The 23,814-nt window shown below is 42.9% G+C and overlaps 6 protein-coding genes across 6 annotated transcripts in view; 2 read left to right on the top strand and 4 right to left on the bottom strand.

Annotated features, from left to right (window-relative positions):
* PHALS_12859 (tkl protein kinase) overlaps window positions 1–1,234 on the bottom strand; it is a gene marked incomplete at both ends in the record, with an annotated part of 1,290 nt that extends 56 nt beyond the window's left edge. The window contains one exon of the mRNA XM_024728495.1: window positions 1–1,234. This exon is cut by the window's left edge and continues 56 nt beyond it. Within this exon, the coding sequence (XP_024578966.1) occupies window positions 1–1,234 (1,234 nt within the window).
* An 869-nt stretch (window positions 1,235–2,103) lies between these two features.
* PHALS_12858 (uncharacterized protein) lies at window positions 2,104–2,367 on the bottom strand (the record flags this gene model as incomplete). Its single annotated transcript, XM_024728494.1, has 2 exons — window positions 2,104–2,266; window positions 2,330–2,367. 2 exons carry the CDS (start codon window positions 2,365–2,367, stop codon window positions 2,104–2,106), a joined length of 201 nt encoding a protein of 66 aa, XP_024578965.1.
* Window positions 2,368–4,653: 2,286 nt separating this feature from the next.
* Window positions 4,654–4,861, top strand: PHALS_12857 (uncharacterized protein; the record flags this gene model as incomplete). The annotated part of the gene is made up of 2 exons (XM_024728493.1): window positions 4,654–4,723; window positions 4,776–4,861. 2 exons carry the CDS (start codon window positions 4,654–4,656, stop codon window positions 4,859–4,861), a joined length of 156 nt encoding a protein of 51 aa, XP_024578964.1.
* Window positions 4,862–8,179: 3,318 nt separating this feature from the next.
* On the bottom strand, window positions 8,180–9,193 carry PHALS_12856 (pectin methylesterase; the record flags this gene model as incomplete). Its single annotated transcript, XM_024728491.1, has 1 exon — window positions 8,180–9,193. The coding sequence occupies one exon, from the start codon at window positions 9,191–9,193 to the stop codon at window positions 8,180–8,182; it is 1,014 nt and encodes a 337-aa protein (XP_024578963.1).
* Window positions 9,194–20,532: 11,339 nt separating this feature from the next.
* On the top strand, window positions 20,533–20,786 carry PHALS_12855 (uncharacterized protein; the record flags this gene model as incomplete). The annotated part of the gene is made up of 2 exons (XM_024728490.1): window positions 20,533–20,553; window positions 20,616–20,786. The coding sequence occupies 2 exons, from the start codon at window positions 20,533–20,535 to the stop codon at window positions 20,784–20,786; spliced, it is 192 nt and encodes a 63-aa protein (XP_024578962.1).
* A 1,892-nt stretch (window positions 20,787–22,678) lies between these two features.
* PHALS_12854 (uncharacterized protein) overlaps window positions 22,679–23,814 on the bottom strand; it is a gene marked incomplete at both ends in the record, with an annotated part of 1,608 nt that continues 472 nt past the window's right edge. The window contains 3 exons of the mRNA XM_024728489.1: window positions 22,679–23,078; window positions 23,158–23,559; window positions 23,636–23,798. Of these exons, the coding sequence (XP_024578961.1) occupies window positions 22,679–23,078; window positions 23,158–23,559; window positions 23,636–23,798 (965 nt within the window). The remainder of the gene's footprint in view (window positions 23,079–23,157; window positions 23,560–23,635; window positions 23,799–23,814) is intronic.

The following is a 23,814-nucleotide window of genomic DNA, read 5'->3' as shown; positions in this document are numbered from 1 at the left end:
TCGAATTTGCAGCACTTGTACATTTAATCGCAACTTGACGTCCTTCATACTCTCCACGCCAAATTTCTCCACTCTCTCCACTTGTAATCTTTTCATGATAAACAATACTAGCAAATGCAATTCGTTTTAACATGAGTTCTTGATCATCACAAAAAGATGCTAAATCAGGAGCTTGTGATCGAAAACTTTCATTAATTGCTTCAAATTGCATTGCAGAATTTAATGGTGGAGACGTTTCACTGTATGGTTGAGATACATTGAGCCCATCTCGAGATAATCGTCGAAAAAACCATTGAGGATGCATGAAAAATGTATTATTGTCATTGTCTTGAAGACCATCTTTCGGTAATCTTTTAGACCGACGCCACATAATACAAGTCACAATAGCTGCTAATACAATAAGTCCTAAAAGTAGACCCACAATAATTGGAAGACTTGAGGATGAGTTTGTATTCATGTCCGACGTATCCATTGTGACGTACACTTGTTCAATCCAGAGCTTCATACCAAGTTCGATCTCAGGTTCACACCATGTACGTTGTTGTGCGAATATATCTACTTCAGATGCATCTACTTGTTTACATGGAGCAATAAATTGAGCTCGATTTGGGCAAGTGTCATCTTTCATAACCCATGAATTCGATTGCGCCAATAGAAAGAGCGTTCTATTGTCAATATTCGTTAAATTTTCAACTTGAAATAATTGTGGATCAAATGTGTCGTCAAGTTGACCATCCATAGCCCATAACGGTCCGTCTGTCGTCTGAAGCTTGTGAACTGTCGATTCTGTAGCTTCTGGACTCACGGCACAAAGTGCTTTCGACTCAACGTAACTTGATTCACATGTTGATTTTGTAAAGCTGATTAAAGTGCTTTTGCATTCTTTAATATCACACCTTGGCGTATCGTCAAAGGCTTGGGAAGATTGAAAGACATCACTCATTGTACGATCACAGAGTACGTAAACCTGCATGTAATTAGCTGCTGAGTCAGACTCGTTGTCCTCAGAGATTGCAAGCACCCAGCCAGCACTCCAAAGCATTGCACGCTGGACATTAGCTGGAAAAGTTGTGAAGTTGGTAACATCACCTACAAGCTCTTGAAGAGCTAAATTGAGATGAGAAGGTGGTGGTGGTGTTGTAATGGCTGTATTGCTATAAAGCTGAGAGATAATATCCGTGCGTGCGTAGACAATAGCGCAACTCGTCGCGAGTAAGACCATGGACACATACATAGCGCCTTCCACGTCAAGGACCGAATGTTAGGACCAGTTTGTTATGAACTGAATCTATTTAATTCTACATGTGTATTGGGTTATATGGACTGGATGAAAAGGTTGAAGAAATCTAGTGAGATTACAATCAAGTGCTGCTTTGTAGCAACTAAGAGTCCTATCCATGCCACGTACTGGCCACGGAAGCGTCGATTTACTGCAGTATCGTCTTATCCATGTGAATATTATGGAAATAGTACAAACTGTTATTTCAATTTAGAATTTGAATCTCGTAAAGGATTAAGGAATTTAAAAAGCACAGAAAAAACTAGTTTTTAGAATTTGATGAACGATGAAGCTCGTATACTTTTTAGATTCTTTATAAGATTCTTAGATCCTCTCATCTTTTATATTCAGCACTGGCGAGCTTAGCGTAGGAATGCAGCTATTTCATTTGAGAAGGTGGCGCACGGGGATCACGACCAGAAGGAATAGACTTTCGTGTATCACGTTTTGAGACCATATACCACGCTACAGCACCCACACCAGCAGCGACCATTAATGGAGTTCTAGCAGAAAAAAAAATCACATTGTATGAATTTCTTGTCAAAAAAGACCAAGACTATGATCACATCATGCTCTTACGCCCATTTGCCGCTCTTGACATCGTTTGCAATCTTACTAGGGTTCTCAAATGGGGTTGCCATAGTCGTTTGCTTCACACGCTTTAAGGATTTCGACAAGTGATCTTTTCGGCTAACAAGATCTTTAAACTGGGACCTGGCACCATATGAGAAGCAGTTTGAGAAAATTCTTCTTTACTTGGCACCCAGCACTAAGTTAACGGGAAGTAGAAGATGTGCTTTTCGTATTACATTAATCAGACTATTCTAATCTTCATAGGGTTTTTTCTTGCTGGATCTCTGTGGATGCATGCGTAGAATAGCTTCATTCCACTCCTTCGTGTCCTTAGCCGAGAATTGGCGCTGCTGCTTCTGATCATATTGATACCAGGCAGCAAACAAGCCAAGTGCTGCCACCCATGACCCAATACTGCAATAACATACACAGAGGTTATATCTTGCTCACAGATTACGCTAACTGCTGGTTACGCACCGCACATTGCGCGAATTTCTTTCGAAAAGCTTGGCCATTGTATTTATTATGCATGTAGTGGTGTTTTTACGTTTCCTGTAAAACTGTATTGGGGTACCAAACATTATAATCTATTGAAGGAAGCTCCATTTGCCCCTCTTTTGGGTATTTGGTCCCAAAAGATTAGCCCTGCATTCTCCCAAAATTTCTATAAATCAAATTTTATTTCAAAATGTAAAAGAAAAATCAGTGTTGTATTCAATAATTATTGTATAGTATCATTACAATTGGGTTGTAGGCATAGACATGCGTGATGGATGATTATAGAAACAAGATGCTTTAAGTTCTTCACTTCCGCCATTCTTCGTATAAATATTAAATAAAGACACCAGCCATCAATCACATATGCTATGGATCACCCCCTTGGCTACCGCCCTGAATCATCTTTTAAAACTGACCGCTCAAAATATTAATGAGTAATCATGGATACGGTTTTCACTGAAGGACAAGCTTACATCACTGAGATTGAGGGCCATTTCCGTGCTCACAATGTCATTGTTGCATTGGACAAGCACAGTGACAACAGAAATGTCACCTTCATGCGCTATTATGACGGTCAACGGGAAAGGTCTTTCTTTCAGTACACGATGGGTCGTAAGTGTTCTGGATGTGGTCATCCTGATCACAATACATGTAATTGCAATGTGCAAGAGTCTATACAGCAATGGTCATTCTTTTTAAGTAAACGAGTACACTGGGGGACTTTCCAGTATTCTTGCAGGCGAGATATAATTTCGCGGGAATATACGCATATACACGATACAAAATTACAAACTTTTAAACTTTGCTTGCCGTATCGACAAGAGGAAACGTGAGAGGAGAAGCATTCCTTGGTCATGCCGATCAAAAGTCTTTATTCTTATTCACGCAGTCACATTTAGCCATGAATAGAAACATGCACAGAAAAATGTTGTGTTTTGCTGGCGCTGGGCTTTGATTTTTCATTTATGAGGCTATGATTGAGCATCTACGAGTTATGATTGTGTTTGAAGACACACAACCTCCGGGAGTCGAGTAGCAACAAGTTACTGAAGCTACTACTGTCTTGCGTACTAACACCTTACATGCAATATGGTACAGCAGTATAATATTTACATTTCAATTTGGTGTACCGAAGTATTGGGCTCTGTGGATAAGAGATAGTGAAAAGTCTAATTCAGTATTGGTATCCGTTTCATTGAAATTGTATATCTTTATTCCGAAAAAGAAGCTCTGATTAGACACCTAGTTGCGGAAGGGGCTTCCGGTTTTGCTTCATTAGGGACGCACGAAACCAATCTCTTCGCGTTTTTAAACGCGGGCTCTTAAAGTCAAATGATGTGCGACGCGCGCGGCACCTCGTTGCCTCCAAGAATTATTTTCTCGACTAGGACGCAGTTGGAAATGTCTGGGTATTGTCCTCGAGACAACCAGACCAGCTTATATGCTAATACAAATTGTTGGTTGTGTAGAGATCGGAAACTGGCGGTCAAAAATTAGTGGTGGTATTTGTCGCCTGGTGTGTTCAATGGCGACGGGTTTGCACGAGCGATGAAGAAGGACTGATGGTACGCACGGTGAGAACGCAGGTATTAAGTCGGGACAGAGAATTGCTATCTACCAGGACAGGGTGGTCATGTATCCAAGCAAAGTCTTCTAAGTCTATTCTATCTATTTTACGGACGCTATGGGGGCTGCATTCAGTTGTGCAAATTGTACGGTCATGGCACAGCTATCCTTAATTCCCTGGAACAGAATGTCAGCTTCTTTGCCAATATTAAGAATTCTAAGAAGTTTGGGTCCTACCAGAGAAATATTTTTGTGGTGTCGCTGACCGTTGACGCTTATGATATGTCACATCCGCTATTGTTGATAACCCAATTTAGAAACAGGGTCGTACTGTTGAATTCGATTCCCTATAGCAAGTAGGATCTGGCCTTGTTCCAGCTTCAAAATTCTTGGTAACTAGATCAGCAAGCTCTTACAGATAAAAGCATAACTGCTGAAAGCACAAAACAAAGGCGAGGGGGAAGTGCCTACCTTGATGTCGATAGCACTCGTTGAGCTTCGCAAAGTTTAGTAGTAAGCGACATTTTAGTACGGCGTCTGCTTATAAACCAACATGTAACGTATTAGTCACAATACACTGGAATTGTCAGCGACCTTATTAAAAGAAAGCACGACGACCTCAATTGGCGAGGTAAGTTTACTCGTAACGATCCGGACCTCATTGACAGCTCTAAAGTCATGAGTCTTCCTACTCTCTGCTTCGAGGAATGGAAATGATGTGTGGGTTTCAGACTCAGATGAGCGCGGTCATTGTCAATGTGCGGGCCTTCTCGGGGCATTTGTCGATAAAGACCGGCAAAGCCATGCGTAGGTATTGTGTTTTGGCAACGGTGAGTAGCTATGACTATTCTCAGCCAAGAAACACCTCACCAAGAAGTCTTTCATGACGTCGTTGATAAAACCCGCGTCTATCGCTTACACTTGGCAAGCTATGTGCCTGAATAAGAAGTTAGGTTATAGAGGATTTACGGTATTTTAATCTCAATAGAGCTTACACTGAAATGTTCTTACTATCATACTTGGGACAAGAAGAAATTTGCAAACGGTGTGTAGGACAATATAGTCTGCGGTAACGAATTGATTTGCGGCCAGGATAGGTTATGTCTCCAGCGACGTGATATTTTATTTGGAAATGGTAAAGTGAGCTGGTGACGTATAAAAGCATTACAACGTTCTCTCTTGAAGTTGGACTAAGATCAGTAGTACCTAGCAAAGTACTATCCTTAAGTCTCAATATGCGTCATCAATGAGAGGTAAGAGTGGTGATATTCGGAAAGTGAAAGCCGTGCAAAACTACGTTAGTTGCTAGCATTACGCAATGTGATATGCAAAGCATTATTATTAGGCTAGAAGATCAGACAAGCGAGTTTGCTTTAAGCTACCTCAGAGAAAAGCTACACTGTTTTGATTGAGTATAGCGAAAGTGAGAGGTACAGCCGGAGACTTATCTCCTAGACATTACTTAACGCAGTCTTCATGAATCAAAGCTATATCAGTACAGTATGCGCATCAATTTCGTTGCATACTCGTTGTGGAATTACGCTAGGACTTGATATCGGTGGTAAGGAAATGATTGAGGAGAACCCGTCTACTCTGTATGTGATGTAATCATCATGACAGCAAGAACTTACAGTCGGGGTTACGCAAAAGCGCATCTGCCACCAGGGTAAGCTTATCACGCGAAATCTTACCTCCAGTGTATCAAGGAGATAACAATTGAACATTTTGTCAAACTTTGCAAAAATGTGGTGGCGATGTCGTCGTTTGTGACGACGCATTGTCTATATGGACGACAGCTTGTTAAGAGCCATTTAGGCGTATCCTGGGCTTGACAAAGATGCAATAACTACCAAGTAGCTCCTTTCTTGATTTTATATGTTTATGGCGCGCTTATAATTTATTGGCATTTGCCTGGAGTAAACAGCCTCTGACAAAGACTGAAGAGTTCCAGACGATACAAAGTGACCCTACCGACTCTAACACTGGCGACCGCAACAAATAGTCCACTATTCCCATGGCGCCAGAAGGAATCTCTAGAGGCTACATCTTATTGATATTATGGGCCTCTCGATTTGTGGTACACATAAATAGGCACAATGTACGAGCAAAAGTGTCTGTCTCAGAAGCAATACAATCTGTAGACGGTGGTATATACTTGCTACTTGGCGTCTCACATAGTCACAACGCAACGCAGCCACTTTTCCCTTCTTAGTATCACGATGATAATTATAGAAGATTTTGCCGGACAGTTTGACAATCTCCAGCCCTGCACGAAACCTATCGCACTTCGTGATCGCGCCAAAAGTTCCTCAGCTTCCCGGCAGAGATGGTATTACAACTCACTTACTCCTCCACAGGAGAGTAGTGCGTGGCATCCAATGTCTTTAAATTTCAGTCGATTCATGGCATATGAAGTTTTGACCCCTCCAAACCTAAGACGAGATTGCATCTCAGAGTCGGATCTAGATCGAGACTGTGTTCCATCGTATCTCCGTGTCTTCGCAAATTTTCTGGTATAAAGGAAAGCTTCGCGTCGCACTTTGTGGAACAAAAGTTTAGCACCGATAAGAATCTCGCGGTTTCGCACATCCCGAACGTTGGTAATGACAGCTAGTTACCCTAGGCTATGAGCTTCACCTTTCTTGAATAGAGACGCCATAAACAGGTATGGCTAGATTGACTGTTCTCTCCGTAGAGCAGAATGTTTTCTTCGGGACTGAACGATTCCCCGCTAGAGTTTTGTAAGTTGACCCTGCATAAGGAGCTAGACCCTTCGCACCTATAAACTAAGCATGGGGAGCACGCTGATTGCGAATGCTTGGTATGTCCACCAATAGAAGATCTGTTCAGTATAAAAAGATAGGGTTTCTCGAGAATGAAGGCCATCAATAGATCTTGCGTCTGTTATAGTGACCTTGCAGCTATCAAAAGTGCAGTGATAGATTGTGCTGATGTGTAGCAACAACAGGGCAAATGAAATGTCCACTGCCTTGCTGCATTCATTGCGTTGGGTGAGCACAAAATGTGTAGGTCCGAGCCGCATCTGTCCAGCGCCCGTCAAAAAGATAGTCTGCGCCATCGCCTTCGGGGGAGGGTCTGATGCCATCGCGATGAGGGCTCACAGCCTTGAACATATTTGGCGTGATCTCGCTTTCTTTGACTGGTGGGTATGAGTTCTGCGAGCACGTCATACGTCTAGTTAGGCGGCAGCATTTGCGAGATTTGTCGTTCCAACTTTCAAATGCTTAATAATGTAGAAGTCTAGCAACTTGTGCCCCTCTTGCTCATGACCTTTGAATCAGAGATCTCTAGCGCAACGTAATGTTGATCTGCCTGGAGTATGGCCGAATTTATGGCCATCTCGATTCTTTCGCCCGGGGAAAGTGATTTCTTCGTCTCCTTAATAAATTGATTAACGAAATGCTCCTCGTGGTGGAGGCTATATGTTCTTTTAAAACGCCTAACTAGGGCAATCCGAGATGTATCTTAGCTGCGCGCTTACAAAGTTAGCATGGATGTCCTCAGGCGAGCAACTATCGTGAGTGTATCTGGTTGTCCCGAGGACAGACAGCCAAAAATATCTTGCTCCATCCTCGCGGACGATGAAATACATTAAGAATCGGTCATCAAGCTGACGAAGAGTTCTACCACATGCAACGGGGCTGTCGCGCACCTTGCGCAGTGGATGAATATGTACGCTCCACCAAGGAGATAATTTGTCGCTCTTTTATTTTCAAAGTAACTTAAATTCAAGGTAAAGTTCAATTTAAAGTAACCCTACAACTTCTTGTTTACCATTTGTAGTATCAAAATGAAATGTACTGCATGACGTGAGGCAACTAGCACAAGTGTCTCATGTGCCTCATCTTTAATCCAACGTCCTCTTCAGTATCAGTGCTTTGGTTTTGAGCCCTTACGCACAAATATGAAATGTGTTATGAAAACCACAAAACAATAATACGTACTCGCGCTAACGATATGCTAACTGTACAATAGTCAACTAGCATGTAATATCATTTTAGCAGCCTGTTCAATAGAACTTCAGTATTTATGGTCGTGCAGAAGCACCTAACTCTCACATCTGCTTTCAAGTATAGAAATCCTCACAGTCCAGCCTTCATGTACTACGTCGCATGTGAACAACAATTTATGCGTAAGAAGATCACGAAAAGAAGTAAATCAGAAATTCATTATGTTGATTATAGTCATTAATCTATAATCTCAACTTTTTCATTTAAAGAAAAGACACCCTGCTACGCGTATCTACATGAAGCGACTGTCGTAAATGAAATCGTTTTGGACGTTTCCAAGGATTTCATTAATTGTCTTCGCTTTTTTCAAGATGCCACTGAATTTAGCACGTCGAACGGTTTTGGCACCGTCACCATTGTTGTTATACTCTCGAAAGTAAACATTGTCTAAAGACACGCCATTCCACTCATCCCATCCCTTTGAATCCACAATTGCACTCAGTCTACTGTTCTGAAAAGTACAGCGAGAGTATGGTTGCCATGGACGACCTAGGAATGTTTTGCCGTTACCAAAGACATTCGCACGGTTGAAAACAAACTCTGATTCAGGATTTGGACTGTTGTTACCATTGGCAGTAATCCAACCATCACCCACCACCTCAATGTCGCATTTTTCAGACCACAAAAACCCTTTTTGACCGAAGAAAAAGTCGACATCACCACTGACGTATGAATAAGCCATGATGATACGGCCGTTGTTAGCAGCCACTGTGTTCTGGTTACCCATGAAGCGGCAGGCGTAAAAGCCATGGTCTTTGCCACCAGCAAAAACCGCTACGGCTTGTCCATCCACTTGAGTTCGACGAGCTGTATTGGCTACGTTGATGTTGTAAAACTTGACTTGGTTGGCTCTGATTCCGATTGTGCTGGTTTGGAAGTTACGGTTTTGAGCACTGGAAGGAAGGTAATGACTTGCTGTGGCTTGAGTAATCGTCACGGTGTTTTGTTTGTATTGGGTCGTATCACATGTGTATCCCTGAACAACGACCTGATCCAAGCTCTCGGGGATGAGCAACTTTTCTTTATACTCGCCTGGAAGAATGAAGAGGTTTATCTTATTCTGGTTTAACTTGGAGATACCCTCCGCAACAGTTTTGTAGCTCCCCGGGTATGCACCCGACTTATCAACAACAACTGTGCGATCAGGGTCGGCGGGAGAAGCCCTCGCATTGGATCCTTCGCAAGCGGCCAACAGAGGAGTTGCGAGCGTGGCAAAGACAGCGAGCGGTAGAACAAAGTTGAACATGGCTTGACTTTGGTGTGTGGAAAGATGGAAGTGATCGAACCAAGTAAAATTGGAGAATGAGCTTTTGAAAAAATGCTAATGCCAGCAACACTGAAAACTTCATGGATCAGTATTGTGCTATGCCTTGGCATGGTAGCCAAGCGGCAGATCTATACACTCCAATCTGTACGTATCGCACACGATGATGGACAAATAGGTGCATACACAGACTCGTAGTCGGGGTTTCTATCCAACTATTCTATCTTCTTATGATCAATATGTATGTCTTTCGATCTTTCTATCCACACAATGTCCGTCACATCTGGGTTCAACCCAGTGCAGTGATACCAGTATACATGATCTTGCTTTGAGATTGGGTGCTTATGATGAGAGAAGGCATCAGCTGGGCTTCATTCCAATGCATCTTCTGCCCCAAAAGTAGACGTCTGTTTTCCGAATAAGATCGAAGAATCAATGGCTATGACGCGAACTAGCTTAGAACTTCATAGAAGCTTTGAATCGTACGTTTCGGTGCATTGATGCGTCATGGAATGTTCGAACAGTGTAATTGATCGAGCTGAGACCCTCATAAAAGTACTGGATCGGTACAAGATTCTGTATTGAATCTAAGCGATTACCGTATATATAAGTGATCAGTCTTTCAAGAAAATAAATAGTGCACTCTAAATAATTCATATGAAATGGACAACCATAATCAAGGATACACTACACTGGATATTCGGATTGATTCTAGAAGTCTTGAATGGTCTTGCACCAGAAATTCTTTCTGTACTTCTAAGTCCTGATAGATGCGTTATTTGCCACAAGGAAATTCCAGGACTGCTTCAGAAGACAAGATCTTTTATCTACTAGTAAATATAAAAGGCATATGCTTGCAAACGGCATGTGTTGGTTGTTCATTGTCACGGCTTAGTTGATACTAGTAAGACGCAAGATTTTTGATTCATTTCTTGTTGAGATCTATTCACAAAAACCATCTCGGTGAATCATCGCTCAGGATCAGGCAGGTGGATTTTCCAATCAAGGCTGTAAGGCTTGCATGGACGATGACAACGGGAAAGAAAGGCTTGGATTTGCAGATGCATAGCAAACCAAGGTATAGGACGACGATTCCTAACATAAAAAGACTTGTGGAAAACCCTGTTGATGGGATAAACATTTGAAGACAAGAAAATTTGGCTAAAGAAAGAAAAAGAATGTGCTCATAATGTTTATATATATTCTTAACTATTATGCTGACATTTCTCAAGATGCGAAATTCAATACAAATTCTGAGGATGGGTTCATACACTCCACCTAAAGGCGAAAAAAAGAGCATATCTTGTACTTGCGTCCTTCTTTAATGATTGAAAAAGTGTATGTCGTTGATTTTTTATCATATAAAAGTCCTATTTCATGGATAGCGCAAGGCTCGAGTCCCATAAACCTCTCACATACGGACCCAGCACTTTATTTAGGTACTTTTTTCTGGGCTTTGTTCCTTAGTTCGAGGGACGACAGTGACTCAGTCTAATGTGTACAAAACCACGATACCATACATAACACGTCACACCCTCCGCCACCAAAATAAAACTCTACTGCATACACGATAGTCTGCTAAACTACAAAGCACAAAATTGAGCGCTCTATGAGACCTACTGCATTTAAAAGCTCGTCGACCCCCGTTTCACCTAGAGCCTGCGAAATTCGTATGGGGGATCCTCTGCCTGACGTGACCAAATGGCTCAACTTGCTCGAGCGTTCATCATAAACGTGTAGCCATGTGTGCAGGGTCTGGTGTCGAGCCAATTCGTATCGAGTGGCCTTTGAAGTCAAGCTTATTGCATGGGACTGATTGTTGTGCGTATTTGTGCTTGAATCAAAACACGCATTCTCGTAGTGGGAAACACAGGTCCGCCGCAAACAGGCTCTCACAATACAGAAACTCTCACAGTACAGAAATTCAGTCGAATTTTAGCTTTGAGATATCATAATCAGTACGCTAGCTATAAGCCCTTAGTTTGCTATTCCTTCCACATGGCTTTGGTGAGCTAGACTTCCAGGTGTTGAGGTGTCTTGAAAGCGTTCCTACTTTCCATATCAGATTTCTTCAAAAGAGTCCTTCGCAATTATGCTTCGACGCACCGACATGCTTTAGCGGACATATCCACAGACCGGGTGAGTAACGCTCTGAGGTAACTCAAGTACTATGAGTAACATTACTCGTAGAACATGAGTCCACTCATGTATTTGAGTACTACTTGCGAAAACATGTATGAGTATGAACATGGTCTTTGAGTACAGTTTACTCATGTCATGAGTAAATTTACTCACGGGTAGAGTAATGACGAGTATTTTTTGATCAATAAACTCAAGTTCCACCAACCGATTTGACTGTTCTTCTTCTTCCTGATTTCTTTTGTCCTCTTCTTCATCATCGAGCCTCCTCGGTAATTGCTCTTCTTCTTTTTTCTACTCCTCCAGCTCGCTCTGTCTTGTTACCGATCGACTGCTCATTACTATCCTTATTACATAGCTCAGTCCATCACCACCACCACCACGAGGAAACCAGCTACAGCAGCAGCGAGAGCGAGCGTTGTGGTGGCAACAAGAGATGGAGTCGTTATTTGAAGCAGCTGTAGCACCAGTCTTTGATGAGGATATTACAATTGCGTCATGAAGCAGCCATAAGAATTAGGAAACGGCGTGATCTTATAAATGTTTGTTTCCGTGCAACGCACCAGGCAAATTTGGTCAGGAAAATGAGACAGGATTTTTATCTGGCATCTGCTTCCTGCGCTATACTGGCGTACTGCTATTGGTCCTTTGCTGCATGCCTACAATTAGTCAAATGCAGCCACAATTCCGGCACAAACAACCTGAAAAAAATTGCAGCGAAATTACATGGTAGCTTTTATTTTCCTCAGTGTTATTAGCCTAGTTGATGAGCACCATCATCTGCTCACAAAAGACTACGGTATCGTCCTCACTGTGGTTAGCACTTCGAGCGGGATGCTCTGGAAGTGGCTCGTTAAGTCACGGAAATATATGACGCACCTACAAAAATTTTAAAGACTCGGTTCAGGCTACATCGTTCCTCTGCACCAGCATATATTCCGTCATAGTCTTGCAGAGAACGTTAAGCGGACTTGGGAACCGACTTGAAATCGATTAGCAGTGCTCAAGTGTATACCTTTAATAAATGTTTGTAAGTATCGAAAAGTTTGCTATTGTCCTACAAATCTTGTCTGTGTTTGGGTGCTTATCAGAGAAAAATGGCAAGTGGAAAGATCCCGCAACGTTCCAGCTCATCGTTGATTGACCAGTATCTTTGTTTTGGAGGGGCACAAGAAAACGTTGGTATGCCGAATCGCTTGCATTTTGCAGTGCTAAGAGGCAAAATGTCAAATGAAGATGAATGCAGCGATAGTGTTGACCATCATGGTTGTGTGTTCCAATCACGACTCTTTCAGATCTGGATAAGCCATTCACGTCGTATGTGACGCTGAGCCTCTGTCGTCGTTTGTATATTACTTCGAGCCGAAATCAACGAGCATGTACGCATAATCGTGTTTATGATTTACCTGCTTAAAGTGGTAGAAGGAATTATACACCTCACAACAAGAAGTTTTCTGCTGCATAATGTGCTCTTGTCAAGTTTTGAGTAGACCGTTTTGGCTCTCGGCCAGTTGTGATAGATGCAGATCATGTGACATGTGTACTTAATGAGTCGCCCAACTATGAGAATTCGTATGTCACAATGATGGCGTCGCCAATTGATGATGTAACAAACCTGGAGCAAAAGGATAAGACACATGCTAAGGTCAAGAAAGTGATGGATCTTGATCTCAAATGCTGCTTTATCGAAGCATTTGTTTGCACATCTGCACCACTGCACAAAGATGTCTGTATCACAGTACTGATTTGCTTGAAAATGAATGTGAAGTGGTACCTCATGGCGATGATCTCATTTCAAGATTTAAGGGTTCTGAGACACGCACGCTTAAACAAGCTTTCCTTAACGCGAGACGCTTGTAGCTATTCGACTCTTTTGAAGACCGGATTTCATACCCTCGTTAGAATATGGGTCTTTCTTGGTCAGTGGAGCCTCCAGCCCGCCCAACTATCACACGAATGGTGGATGTGGGCTGGCAGGGCAGACACACTTTTAAATGTGACTGCTCGCCCACTTTAGTGACCTGTGTCCAGCTGTCTTATTTCAGATCCTATGGGTATCGAACCAGGCAATCGCTCACAGACCAAGTGACTAACCACTCAAGCCCAAGGTCCGTTAAAAATCTCGACAAGACAAACGGCGTATGGCACATGTCAGCCCTTGGATAATTACCTTGGTAACAAATAAACATTGAGCTCAGTGAGCACTTTTTGCTGGTGAACGAGCCTGTATATAAATGGTTTAACGCTTGTACGTAAAGCGTGTCAACAGGTTAACCCTCGCCGCATGCACCAGCACACTTAGCCGGCCTGTCAGTTTAGACATAGTTTTTGCAGTTCACTAATACTGTTTCTGCGAGCCGTCTAGGTATAAGTGGATCTTTCTGCTACTGTCAGCGATCCTGTTACTGAAGGGGACACAGTCAATCGATACCTCGATGACGTGTTTCGCCATCACAGCAATCTGTTACCATAATTTTGGATTGAGATCTGCGTATCGCAGCAAAGTTTCAGCAATTTTTGATCAAGGGGCTATGTACTTAATTAGACATGTCAACATTAATCAAGCACAATTTGATTGTAAGATGGAACACGTTTACTGAGTGGTACAGATATCGTTCAAAGATATGGAGAGAGGTGCAGGAGCAACCTGCTTTTGCTCAATTAATTAACCCTGAATAATGCAGAGTCAGCCTCTACAGGTTTCACATCGTTCATATTGATGGTTTAGTCAGCCTAGTTTTTTTACATCACCACAAAGTATTTTGGTCCTAGTGTCCGTCAATCAAATTCAATCGGTTGATAACAGACTAGCTACTCTTTATAGCAAAATTGCGAATTTTGTCTGGATGGGATTAAGCGTCATGCGCCAAATGTGCGACGCTATGAACAAGAACCAAGACGTGCTAAAGCAATTTGCAGAAAACAGATCCAGACTGAAAAGACACGGATTTGTAGTGGGTGGAAAGTTTTTTGAGTATGGCAAGTCTACCCACACATCGAGATGCTGCAGTCGATAATTGACTGCGCTACATTCGGCCGTGGGTAGAGCTCAATCTGGATATGCAATTCAAATTTGAAATATACGGGTAAATTCCAGGTGCATTCGTTCAGTTGCTCGTTTCACACCACGATTCTGAACAGCAGATCTGAAGCGCGCTGTGGTAGACACAATTTGAGTAGCTCTGTTCTAAATAAAGACGAGGTTCCAAACGACCTGGCGAGTGCCTAAAGCTGCAAGCTGCATTGTGATATGGTATATCGCCATCACAAAAATTGGCTTGTCTTAATATCAGCTGCACCGCTATCTGGTGACGTAGAGAATACATTCTTACTCCAAAAATATACCCTGGCACCATTCTCGCTTTTGGCCAGGCACGCTCGGCATAAGGCGCTTCTCACATGCAAGTCAAACCCGGCTTTGTTATCAGTTTAATACTTGGCCGGAGATTGTAGTAGCAAGCACATGAAGAGAAGTGAGGCTATTGGCAGACAGAACTTGTGGCGATGAGCATTTACCAAACATTTAGATCGAGATTGCATTTTGCACATCAAGCGACAGACGACATTTGAGTCCGATGTCCGCTTCGTTTGACCTGGCTTGTAATGCAGTGAGACGGATGAGGCGACGCGTACTTTAAATCCTATTCGCATATCGAGTGCGATACTTGTCGACACATTCGCCAGTGTTCTGTACTGTAGGTGATGCTCAATTTACATAGTAATTATTCATCCAACAGCTGCTGTTATTTGTACCGGCGGTACCGCGGGAGCAAAAAGTGCTCGCAGAGCGAAATTTAAGCGGTCGATTTGCTCTTCACTTTTGCGAAATGTCGTACGCATACGTGTCATGTTGTGTTCTGCTGTAGCGTAGCGAGCAATCACTGACGGTAAAATTTTTTGTCCCAACGTGATTGAGTCTGCGAAAGTCGCTGTAAATGTTACGCTTGAAATTGAGCAATATGAACTCGCTGAGCCGAATCCAGTTTGTAATGCATACGATTTTGATGTCGTCTTTAAGCTCGCAGCGTTGTGATATTCGCTGTAGAAAGCAGGCATGGAAAGCGCAATTTGTGCATAGGAAATCCATCTGTCGAATAAATATCAGTAGGGTCATATAAGCCAGGTCTATTGAAGAGGAGACACCTGAACAAGCAATATTATATATTTCTTAGGTGTCATAAAGTCAGCAGAGCACAAAGTATTCAGGTATATTAGACGACGGGGTATCCAGTAGCTTGCTTAGTGATAGATGTATTTAACAAGCTAAGGACCAATCAACCCACTTTTTTTGCCATCTAATGATCAGGTGACCGTATTAGCGATTCAAGAGCACATGCTCCGTAAGCGCTGCCTTTATTTACAAATACGCCCTCCATTTGGACCTCTCGGTCTCTGCATCAACAAATTTGACGTAAACATCTTGCTCATAGGTGTTTAGAATGAATCCTCAGAAATGGTGTCTTTGGTCCGGTCTGCTGACGTTGCGCATGATGCATGGTCGTGTCTAAAGTCGCATTTTGAGACGAAAACCTTGATCAGCAAACATTTTTTGTCGACACTAACTCGTTACACTAAGGCGTAAAATTGAAAATGTGCACGAGTACATTTGCAAAGCCAAGAGACTGGCTCAGCAGCTCGACGCTGCGAGGGCTTGACTCTGGAAAACATCGTTGACACTCATTTTGCAAATCTGAGTAGTTGAACCACTTGCTAGACAGCACAGCCGATGGGAACATCGTTAATTTCATGAGGCACTCACATATCCAGGGTATATACGAGGAAGATATCTTGTCACTACGTTCGAAAAATTTTGCAACAAAGGATGGAAAGGATTCTCAGGATCTGTTGTGATAGCTGTCTCACTCATCACACTCAGCGTTCTACAAATGTTCTGGTAAAAGTGTGACGTCATAGACATTATATTCAATGCAAAACACAACGCTAGTTTAGCAAGAATTTTATTTTTGGACACTGACAATTGTGTCTGACAGTCCATCGACAAGAGGCGTATTGTACATGCTTCTGAGAAGCCGGATGCGTGCAAATGCTGGATGAAAATGTCGATCTTTAATGTGGATGTGCGGTCATACATGTTAAGTTTCATCTTGTCTACTGCCCGTGACCTGGTCGATAAATCTTGTCAATTTCCCGTGAGAAACAGTGACACCCTGCCTGCTGCAGTGTGCGCTCCGAAAGGATTCTATGGGGGTGGTAAACTATACTTAAGAAACTGCCTATCTAATCTGGACGCTTAACAGCAGTCCACATAAGCTTTAAATTATGTAAATTCGTCCAGAGCTACGCGAAATATGTTCAGACGCTCATACTTTCGAGCAGTGCTCAATCCTCAATCGCATGTGCTTGAACAAGCTGTTTGACAAATGGGTCAAAAGCGTCATGATCAGCATTGCTGAAATCAATGGGGAGAAAGAAGATGTATAGTTTATCAAAGCGTTCGTTGTACTCTGTATTGCTACTTCTTGTCCAAAGGCGTGACGTATCAAATAACCGTCATACTTGATACGCAACGGGTGGTGGTATCATAAGGTCCGCCGGTACAAATATTATTGTATGAGATATATGTCACATCCGTTTGTGGCAATGTCGATCGATAAAACAAATTGACTTACTGAGCACTTTTAACTGGCGGTGTATCTTATATATTTATGATACAATCAGGCGCGCCCGAATAGTTATGGTAGCGTCAAATTTCTGTAAGCGTCGGCGCACTTGGAGAGTTGCTAACGACGGTAGAAAGTTGACAGTTAATAACGATGAAACTCAGTTGGTCTTCTAAATAACGCATCCAATATTACCAACAATGTGGTATTTGTGGATCGACTTTCGCGGCTCCCATGACAGCATTCTCTCCAATAACATACAAAGCTGTTTCTTGTCAATGGTAGTTTCCAACATGTTTTGTCGATGCGCATTGTTTTGTATCGAAATCCGCGCTGTTTAGTAGCATTTTGTCAAACGTTTTTCAAAAGTATTGTATCAGATTTGATGATGTCCACCGCTGACGACCCTGGTGACACGGACTGTATAAATTTACTTCGTGAAAAAATTCTACGATCACTTGCGCGAATCAATCACAGCTTAAAGCAGATTGCTTATACTCATTGCATGGGCGTTCACTACCCCCCCCCTCATAATACACGGTTTGACCAGCCTCAAATTCATTTACATCCCAGCGAAGTGGTCTTGCTTGGCAAGCTTATCAATAAGAGATAAACTGCTGGTATCAGCTTATCTACGATTCACAACGCTATCAAAGATAGCATAATGATGAGATTGACCATCGTACGCCAAGTGAGCAAGACTATGGCTTACGGTCAGTATGCTAATGCCAAAGGCAGACATTTTGTTGTAGTTCGTAAAGCGTTTCTTCATCGCTGAAAACTGCATATCTGTAGTCGATAAGTTTAAGTTGTTATCGCTACACCAGACTAGTAATACTTGTAAAATAGAGATTTAACGACCCGATAAAAACGCAAACACATCTTCCGCCAAGGTTGACCAGCGTCTTACTTATACCCCTACAACCCGCCCTTGTGCAGACGATAAGCTCTGAACCGCATTGATTACGACGTACGATATCATACCTAGAAAAGCGAATTCTGGAACTGACTTATCTCAGCTTGATAGAATTGGTGTACTGTCAGAACGAACTGTCCGTTGCATTTACCAGGACAAAAACCAGTATTGGTCTCACTAATAGATTTGTTCAGTTTGCCAGAAAAGCCACGAAATGACATCTTATTCCGGCAAGATTCCTCTCGTACCATTTTTTGGTTTCGATTTAGCATAATTTTGTCTGTATAATTTGAGAGAAGTTTAGTATTCCTCTGCGAAAGGCACTCCCTATCGAGCAAATGGGGCCTGTTTGGTTATAAAACGGGACTGGCCAGTAACTGTATCAGCAGTTTTATCAGTTTGAGCATCCCTTTCGATGCCTATGTTCTGCCCTCAATCTTCACGGTTGAGCATCAAAAGGAGGCTTAGTCTGGTATTTGCTTTGCTGAAGCTAGATTTCAGGTCTGGAAGACGAGTGGGGCGACATGCCTTTGTCAACACTTACGTGAATACAGCATGTTACTCTCAGAGCTTTTGCTTTCCTTTTGTACGGGAGACTCAGTTCTCTTGAAAGATACGGATTTGTCCAGCTGCAGATGTTCAAGACGTAACTGATAGATATTTTTCAGAGAATATCAACAGAGTTGGTCAGTCGTAAAGTAGAAATGGTGATATGCCATCACCGACCTTACGTTCTTCACAAGAACCAGTGTGAGTGTAGCGGATCGCAATCCGCTACCTCCAAGAGTAGTTAGAACGTTAACCAAAGGCTACTCAACTCTTCTGTTTAAAACTTATCCTGGATTAATTTGTTTTATATGCGGCAAGGTCGCCTAATTTTACATATACCCCGTTACACAACATCTCACCCACCCTTTCGAGCTAGAATACTCCACGCTTGGAGGTAACCCGGCTACAGCCTTTTCAGTCATCTCGAGCTGGTTGCTATAATGCTGCAGCCAAAAAGTACATCTTAAAGATGGATCAATTTAATATCGGCTTTACTTTGGGACACTAATTCACGGTAATGGTGGACGGTTCACGGACGATCGCGGTAATGAAGAAAGGGAAACGACTCAAAGGAAGAAAGGGAGTGGTTTTAAGAGCGAATGCTTTGAGTGTAATCGAATTGGTTACAGAAGTGGGAATATTTGTGTGGAAGCGATGGTTCTGAGGATGATGCGGTATTTGCTATCATATTCGACAGATGGTTAATTGATAGCGGCACGACATCGCACATGACTCCGTACCGGGAGGACCTATGCGACTACGATGAGTCGGCCTCTAACATCAATGTGACGGCAAGAAATTGCGAGTCTCTGGAAGAGAAGCGTTTAATCGGACTGGATATGATGGCAAGCGCATCAAGATGCTGGCTGTTCTGTACATATCATGACTCGACAGACGGCTGCTGTCAGTTGGGATGCTTGCAGAACGCGGCATACACGCTGGGCTCACGCATTCATCATGTGTTTTCTGGGGCATAAGCAGTGCTGTGGTACTAGGCAAAATAGTCGATAAGGCATGTGTGCTGGACCGCGAGCAAGGAGAAGCGTTGTTCGTGGAGTATACTCGCGTTGACAAACAGTGGGAGCTTTGGCACGCTCGCATGGAACATCCAAGTAAGAGTGGTATGGTTAAAACAAAGCGTGACAACGAACGGTATGTCAACTGTGAGTCATGACATCAGGATTTATAAGGTGAATGTGTGAAGGGGACGCAGACCTTGACAATCGACGTCCAAGACAGCGCGTGTATTGAAGTTAGTTCATACGTATCTGACGGGGCCAGTGCGAGCGTTTTTGGAAAAAAAGTGCACGATACTTACTGACATTTGTGGATGTCCCACGTTATTTGAATGCGTGCTTTAAAAAAGCAACAACGAGGTTGTTACTATGCCTTCCGATTTCAAGGCACTCGATAAAAAACTAATTGGTGGAGCGAGTCAGGTGTCTTGAATCTAACATTGGAACTGAAGTCGCGAACAAGAAGGTCAGAGATATGTGTAGTCGGCACGGCATCATGCACCAGGGTACTGTACCATTCAGGCCTCAGCAAAACAGAGTGGTGAAACCGATGAATCGTACGATCATGCAGAAGACTCAGTGCATGCTGCACAACAAGGGTGTGTCAACGACATTGTGGGCAGAAGCTGTGAGCACAGCAGTGTATTTGATCAATCGGTCTGTAAATACTGAGCGATCGAACATGGCGCCATATGAGGAAAAGTATAAGGAGAAGCCTCAAATGGAACAGTTGCATGTATTTGGATCGCGAGGCTACGCTCGCGTCGACAATGCAAAAAGGACGTGAAAGCGTGTAAAGTCAAGGTAACATGATCGGTTAAGCTTAAGGACCGTGATGTGAACAGTGTATACAATATACTGTACCCAGGAAAAGAAACGACAATCCATTAAAGCAATATGTGAGATGCAGTAGCAGCCTCAATTCTGGTTGACCAACGTCCGGCGCCGTACGAACCCATGGAGAACGTCAAAGTATCCGCTCAAGATTTAACGGTGGATGAGGTCGAGTCTAAATTGAATACTAGCCTGCAAAAGCCTTTGGCATTTGAAGACGGGACACCGACAGGGTAGAAATTAGCAATGTACCGTGCCCTGCAACTGGTTTGAAAATAGATCGTTTGGTAATTCGTCCGGAGGCAAAACAATCAAGGCGTTTTGTGAAGCCAGTATTTTTACTAGAAGACGACTTGGAAGTGGATAATGAAGAAAGGTCGGAAGGGGGCAGCGGTCCACCATTTTCGAAGCGTCCAATAATCGACGAAGATGAATTGCTGAAGCAATATCAGCGTATGCGGCAAGAATTGACGGCTCCAGACACAATTAATCACAAGTAATGAGTCAGTGACATGGGAGGCAATGAAGGCGGAACTGCTATCATATTTGGTCCCTTGTTTCGCGTGAACAGCTCATCCGATTGGGTGTCGGTGGATTTTGGCCAAGAAGTGTACGCTATAAAGCACGGTTGGTGGCTTAGTGATTAAAACAAAAGTTTTGTTTGGATTAATTTGAGACGTACGTCCATGTGACCAATATGAATTCGATTTGTGTTGTTTATTCAATATGCACCGCAGAAGCTTTTGAGTTGAAACAATTATATGCAGACACAGCATTCACGAACAGCGAGCTGCAGGACCGTGTATAATATAAATTACCGCACGGCATCACGAACGCTGGAGATCATGCTTTCTGCCAAATAAGTTCATCTATAGGTTAGAACAGGAAACATGTGTCTGAAACAAAAGTCTTTGTGAAGAATATGAATATTTTCGAGGGCTGTGATGCAGATCAGTGCGTACATGGGAAGCTACTTAGAAACGGTGTACGTGGACGATATGTTATAGCGGCCGAGATTCGTGCTGAGATCTGTGAAGCTTAAGATGCTCTCATGAATGTTTGAAAGATAAAGAATTTTGGTGATATTGTATGGTTGGAGATCGACCACGACAAGAGTGCTTTCATGCTGACGATCGAGCAGATACGTTACATCGACGATGTGACAGAGCGATTTGGTTCACAGAACGCCAGACGATCGACAAGTTTGATGCTTTCAATCTCAAGCCGTCGGAAAATTAGTCAGCAGGAACAGATGCAAAAGCTACTGAGAAGCTGTCAAGACCGTATCGATCTTCAATCTAATGTTTTTATGTACAATCCGACAGACCGGACATTGCCTATGTCGTAAAGCAGCTGTCAAGATTTCTCGAGAACCCAGGACTGCGGCACTGGCGAGCTGCAATTCGTGTGCTTCGAGACTCGAAGACAACACGCTTGAGTGAAATCGTGTACATAAGAGTGTCTGGTACGATTATAGTCAAAGCGTTTATGGACGCTGATGGGGTAGCAACATCGATATTAAGCGGCCCGTGACAGGCGTAATAGTCAGGATCGGGAATGGTCCAGTGGTATTCGAGAAAAATGTAGAGAACAGTGGCGCTGAGCTAAGCAGAAGCAGAGTACATGGCGCTTAGCTTATGATACTGTTACTGTGGACGCGGATAAAGGACATGAACAAGGACTAGGAATCTGCCACCCAAGTCTGGGAAGACAATAAAGGGGCAATAGCACTGGCACAGAAGGCTAATTATCACACCAAAACGAAGCATAAACATCATGTATCACTTCACGAGAGCAACAGTGCGAAGGAGACGTTTAGAATAGACTACGTCGACAAGACACACCAACCCTCGGATATGCTAACCAAGGCATTCGGGGACAACTTTCTACGCAAAAGGGCAGGTATCAAGATTAAGCCAGAGACTAAGCGTACGCAAATTTTGCGGCGAGTGGGAGTGTTATGATGACGCCACTGAATGCATGTACGGGACAAGCGATGACGTCACAACGATAACGGAAATGCGTACAATGAGAATCGTGGTTACAGATATGATTACGGATGTCGCGGTACTTGTTCATTGGTCAAAATAAATCAGGTTACATTCAGTAGGCTTTGAAGTAGTAAGGACTTATACATATATATATATATATCCAACAGACCAACACTGATAAACTCGGCCTACTTATAAAAGATCTTTGAGAAGCTTAGGCGCAAGATGTATCACGGAATACATCCAATCTTGTTTGCAATAAGTGCAAGCCAATCGCTTGTGTACTAAGCGAGTGTATTACCTTTTTGTTAATTCGAATTCAACGCTTTATTGTATGAAAATAATATCGCTAGCTTGTTAGTAAACGCAGCGTTTTGATTAAACAATGCCTCGAATGATTATTACAAAATCCCTTTGAGCGATGCACCGGCGCGGCGATTAATATTCTTACGCTCATCTTCAATGTGATTGATCTTTTGCTTGAGTTCCTGCAATGAAAGAAAACGACGTTTTGTCACGTGCGAGTTTGCCCAAATGTCGTTGGTGATAGCATTGACGTTCTCCTCTTCGGGTGCCCCGTTTGATGACATTTTTTGCGAGGAATCTAACGACAAATGCGGTGACTCAAGTTTGCTCCGCGAATTTGACAGCTCTGGAGATTCATGACCACGCTTGGCAGCTTTTTCGTGCGCGACCTCTTCTGCAATTTGTTCCCACAACGCAGTCGTCTTTAAGTAAATTTCGAGAGCAGAAGCACTTTCAAAACGATCTTCACCCGACACAGCAGTTTTCGGATTTGCGCTTGACTTAAAGTAATCATACTCAAAACGTCCAGGTCGATAATACCATCCTCGTCCAATTAGCTTTTTCAAAACGGTACCAAATTTTAATTTGGGTAATTTTTTTTTCGTCATTCTTTTCAGGACTAGTAGCCTCAGCTTCAGCATTGTAGAGACATTGACCTGGTGAAGCATCGGAGGCCTTATTGAGAGATTCTTTTGTCTTCTTTGTCTTCTCCTTAACGGGCTGACCATAAAGTGCTATATTTCGCTTTCGTGTTGCTTGTTGTTCCAGCCGTTGATGGTACTTCTCCAGCGCTTTTCCACGCTCTTCCTCTACCACTAGTTCATGCTCTAATCGCAATGCATCCTCAATACGCTTCCACGTGCCACTAACTTTTAAAAAATCTTCCAGGTCTGCCTGAGATCGAAAATAGTTGACATTCTGTTCTTTTGTCGCGTCCGTGTATGTGGGTGAGAAATAATCATACTCGAACACTCCACTTCGATGGTACCAGCCTTCATCCTGGAGTTTTGCGTGCTGCGTTTACCGTCACGTGCTCCACCCCCATTACGTACGAGGCTTGAAATTCTTCTTCCTCTGAATCATAATCTGATCCAAACAGATCCTCCATTTCCTTGTCTTTATCAATCTTCTTAGGTGATATCACCCTCTTCTTGTCATCCCCATCCTTGTTGTCACCCTCTTCGTCGCTATCATCGCTAAAGAGCTTATCCGGATCTGCCGGTTTGACACT

The sequence above is a fragment of the Plasmopara halstedii genome (assembly GCF_900000015.1).
Source record: "Plasmopara halstedii genome assembly, contig: Scaffold_650, whole genome shotgun sequence".
Lineage (NCBI taxonomy): Eukaryota > Oomycota > Peronosporomycetes > Peronosporales > Peronosporaceae > Plasmopara > Plasmopara halstedii.
This window is presented reverse-complemented; position numbering and strand designations above follow the sequence as displayed.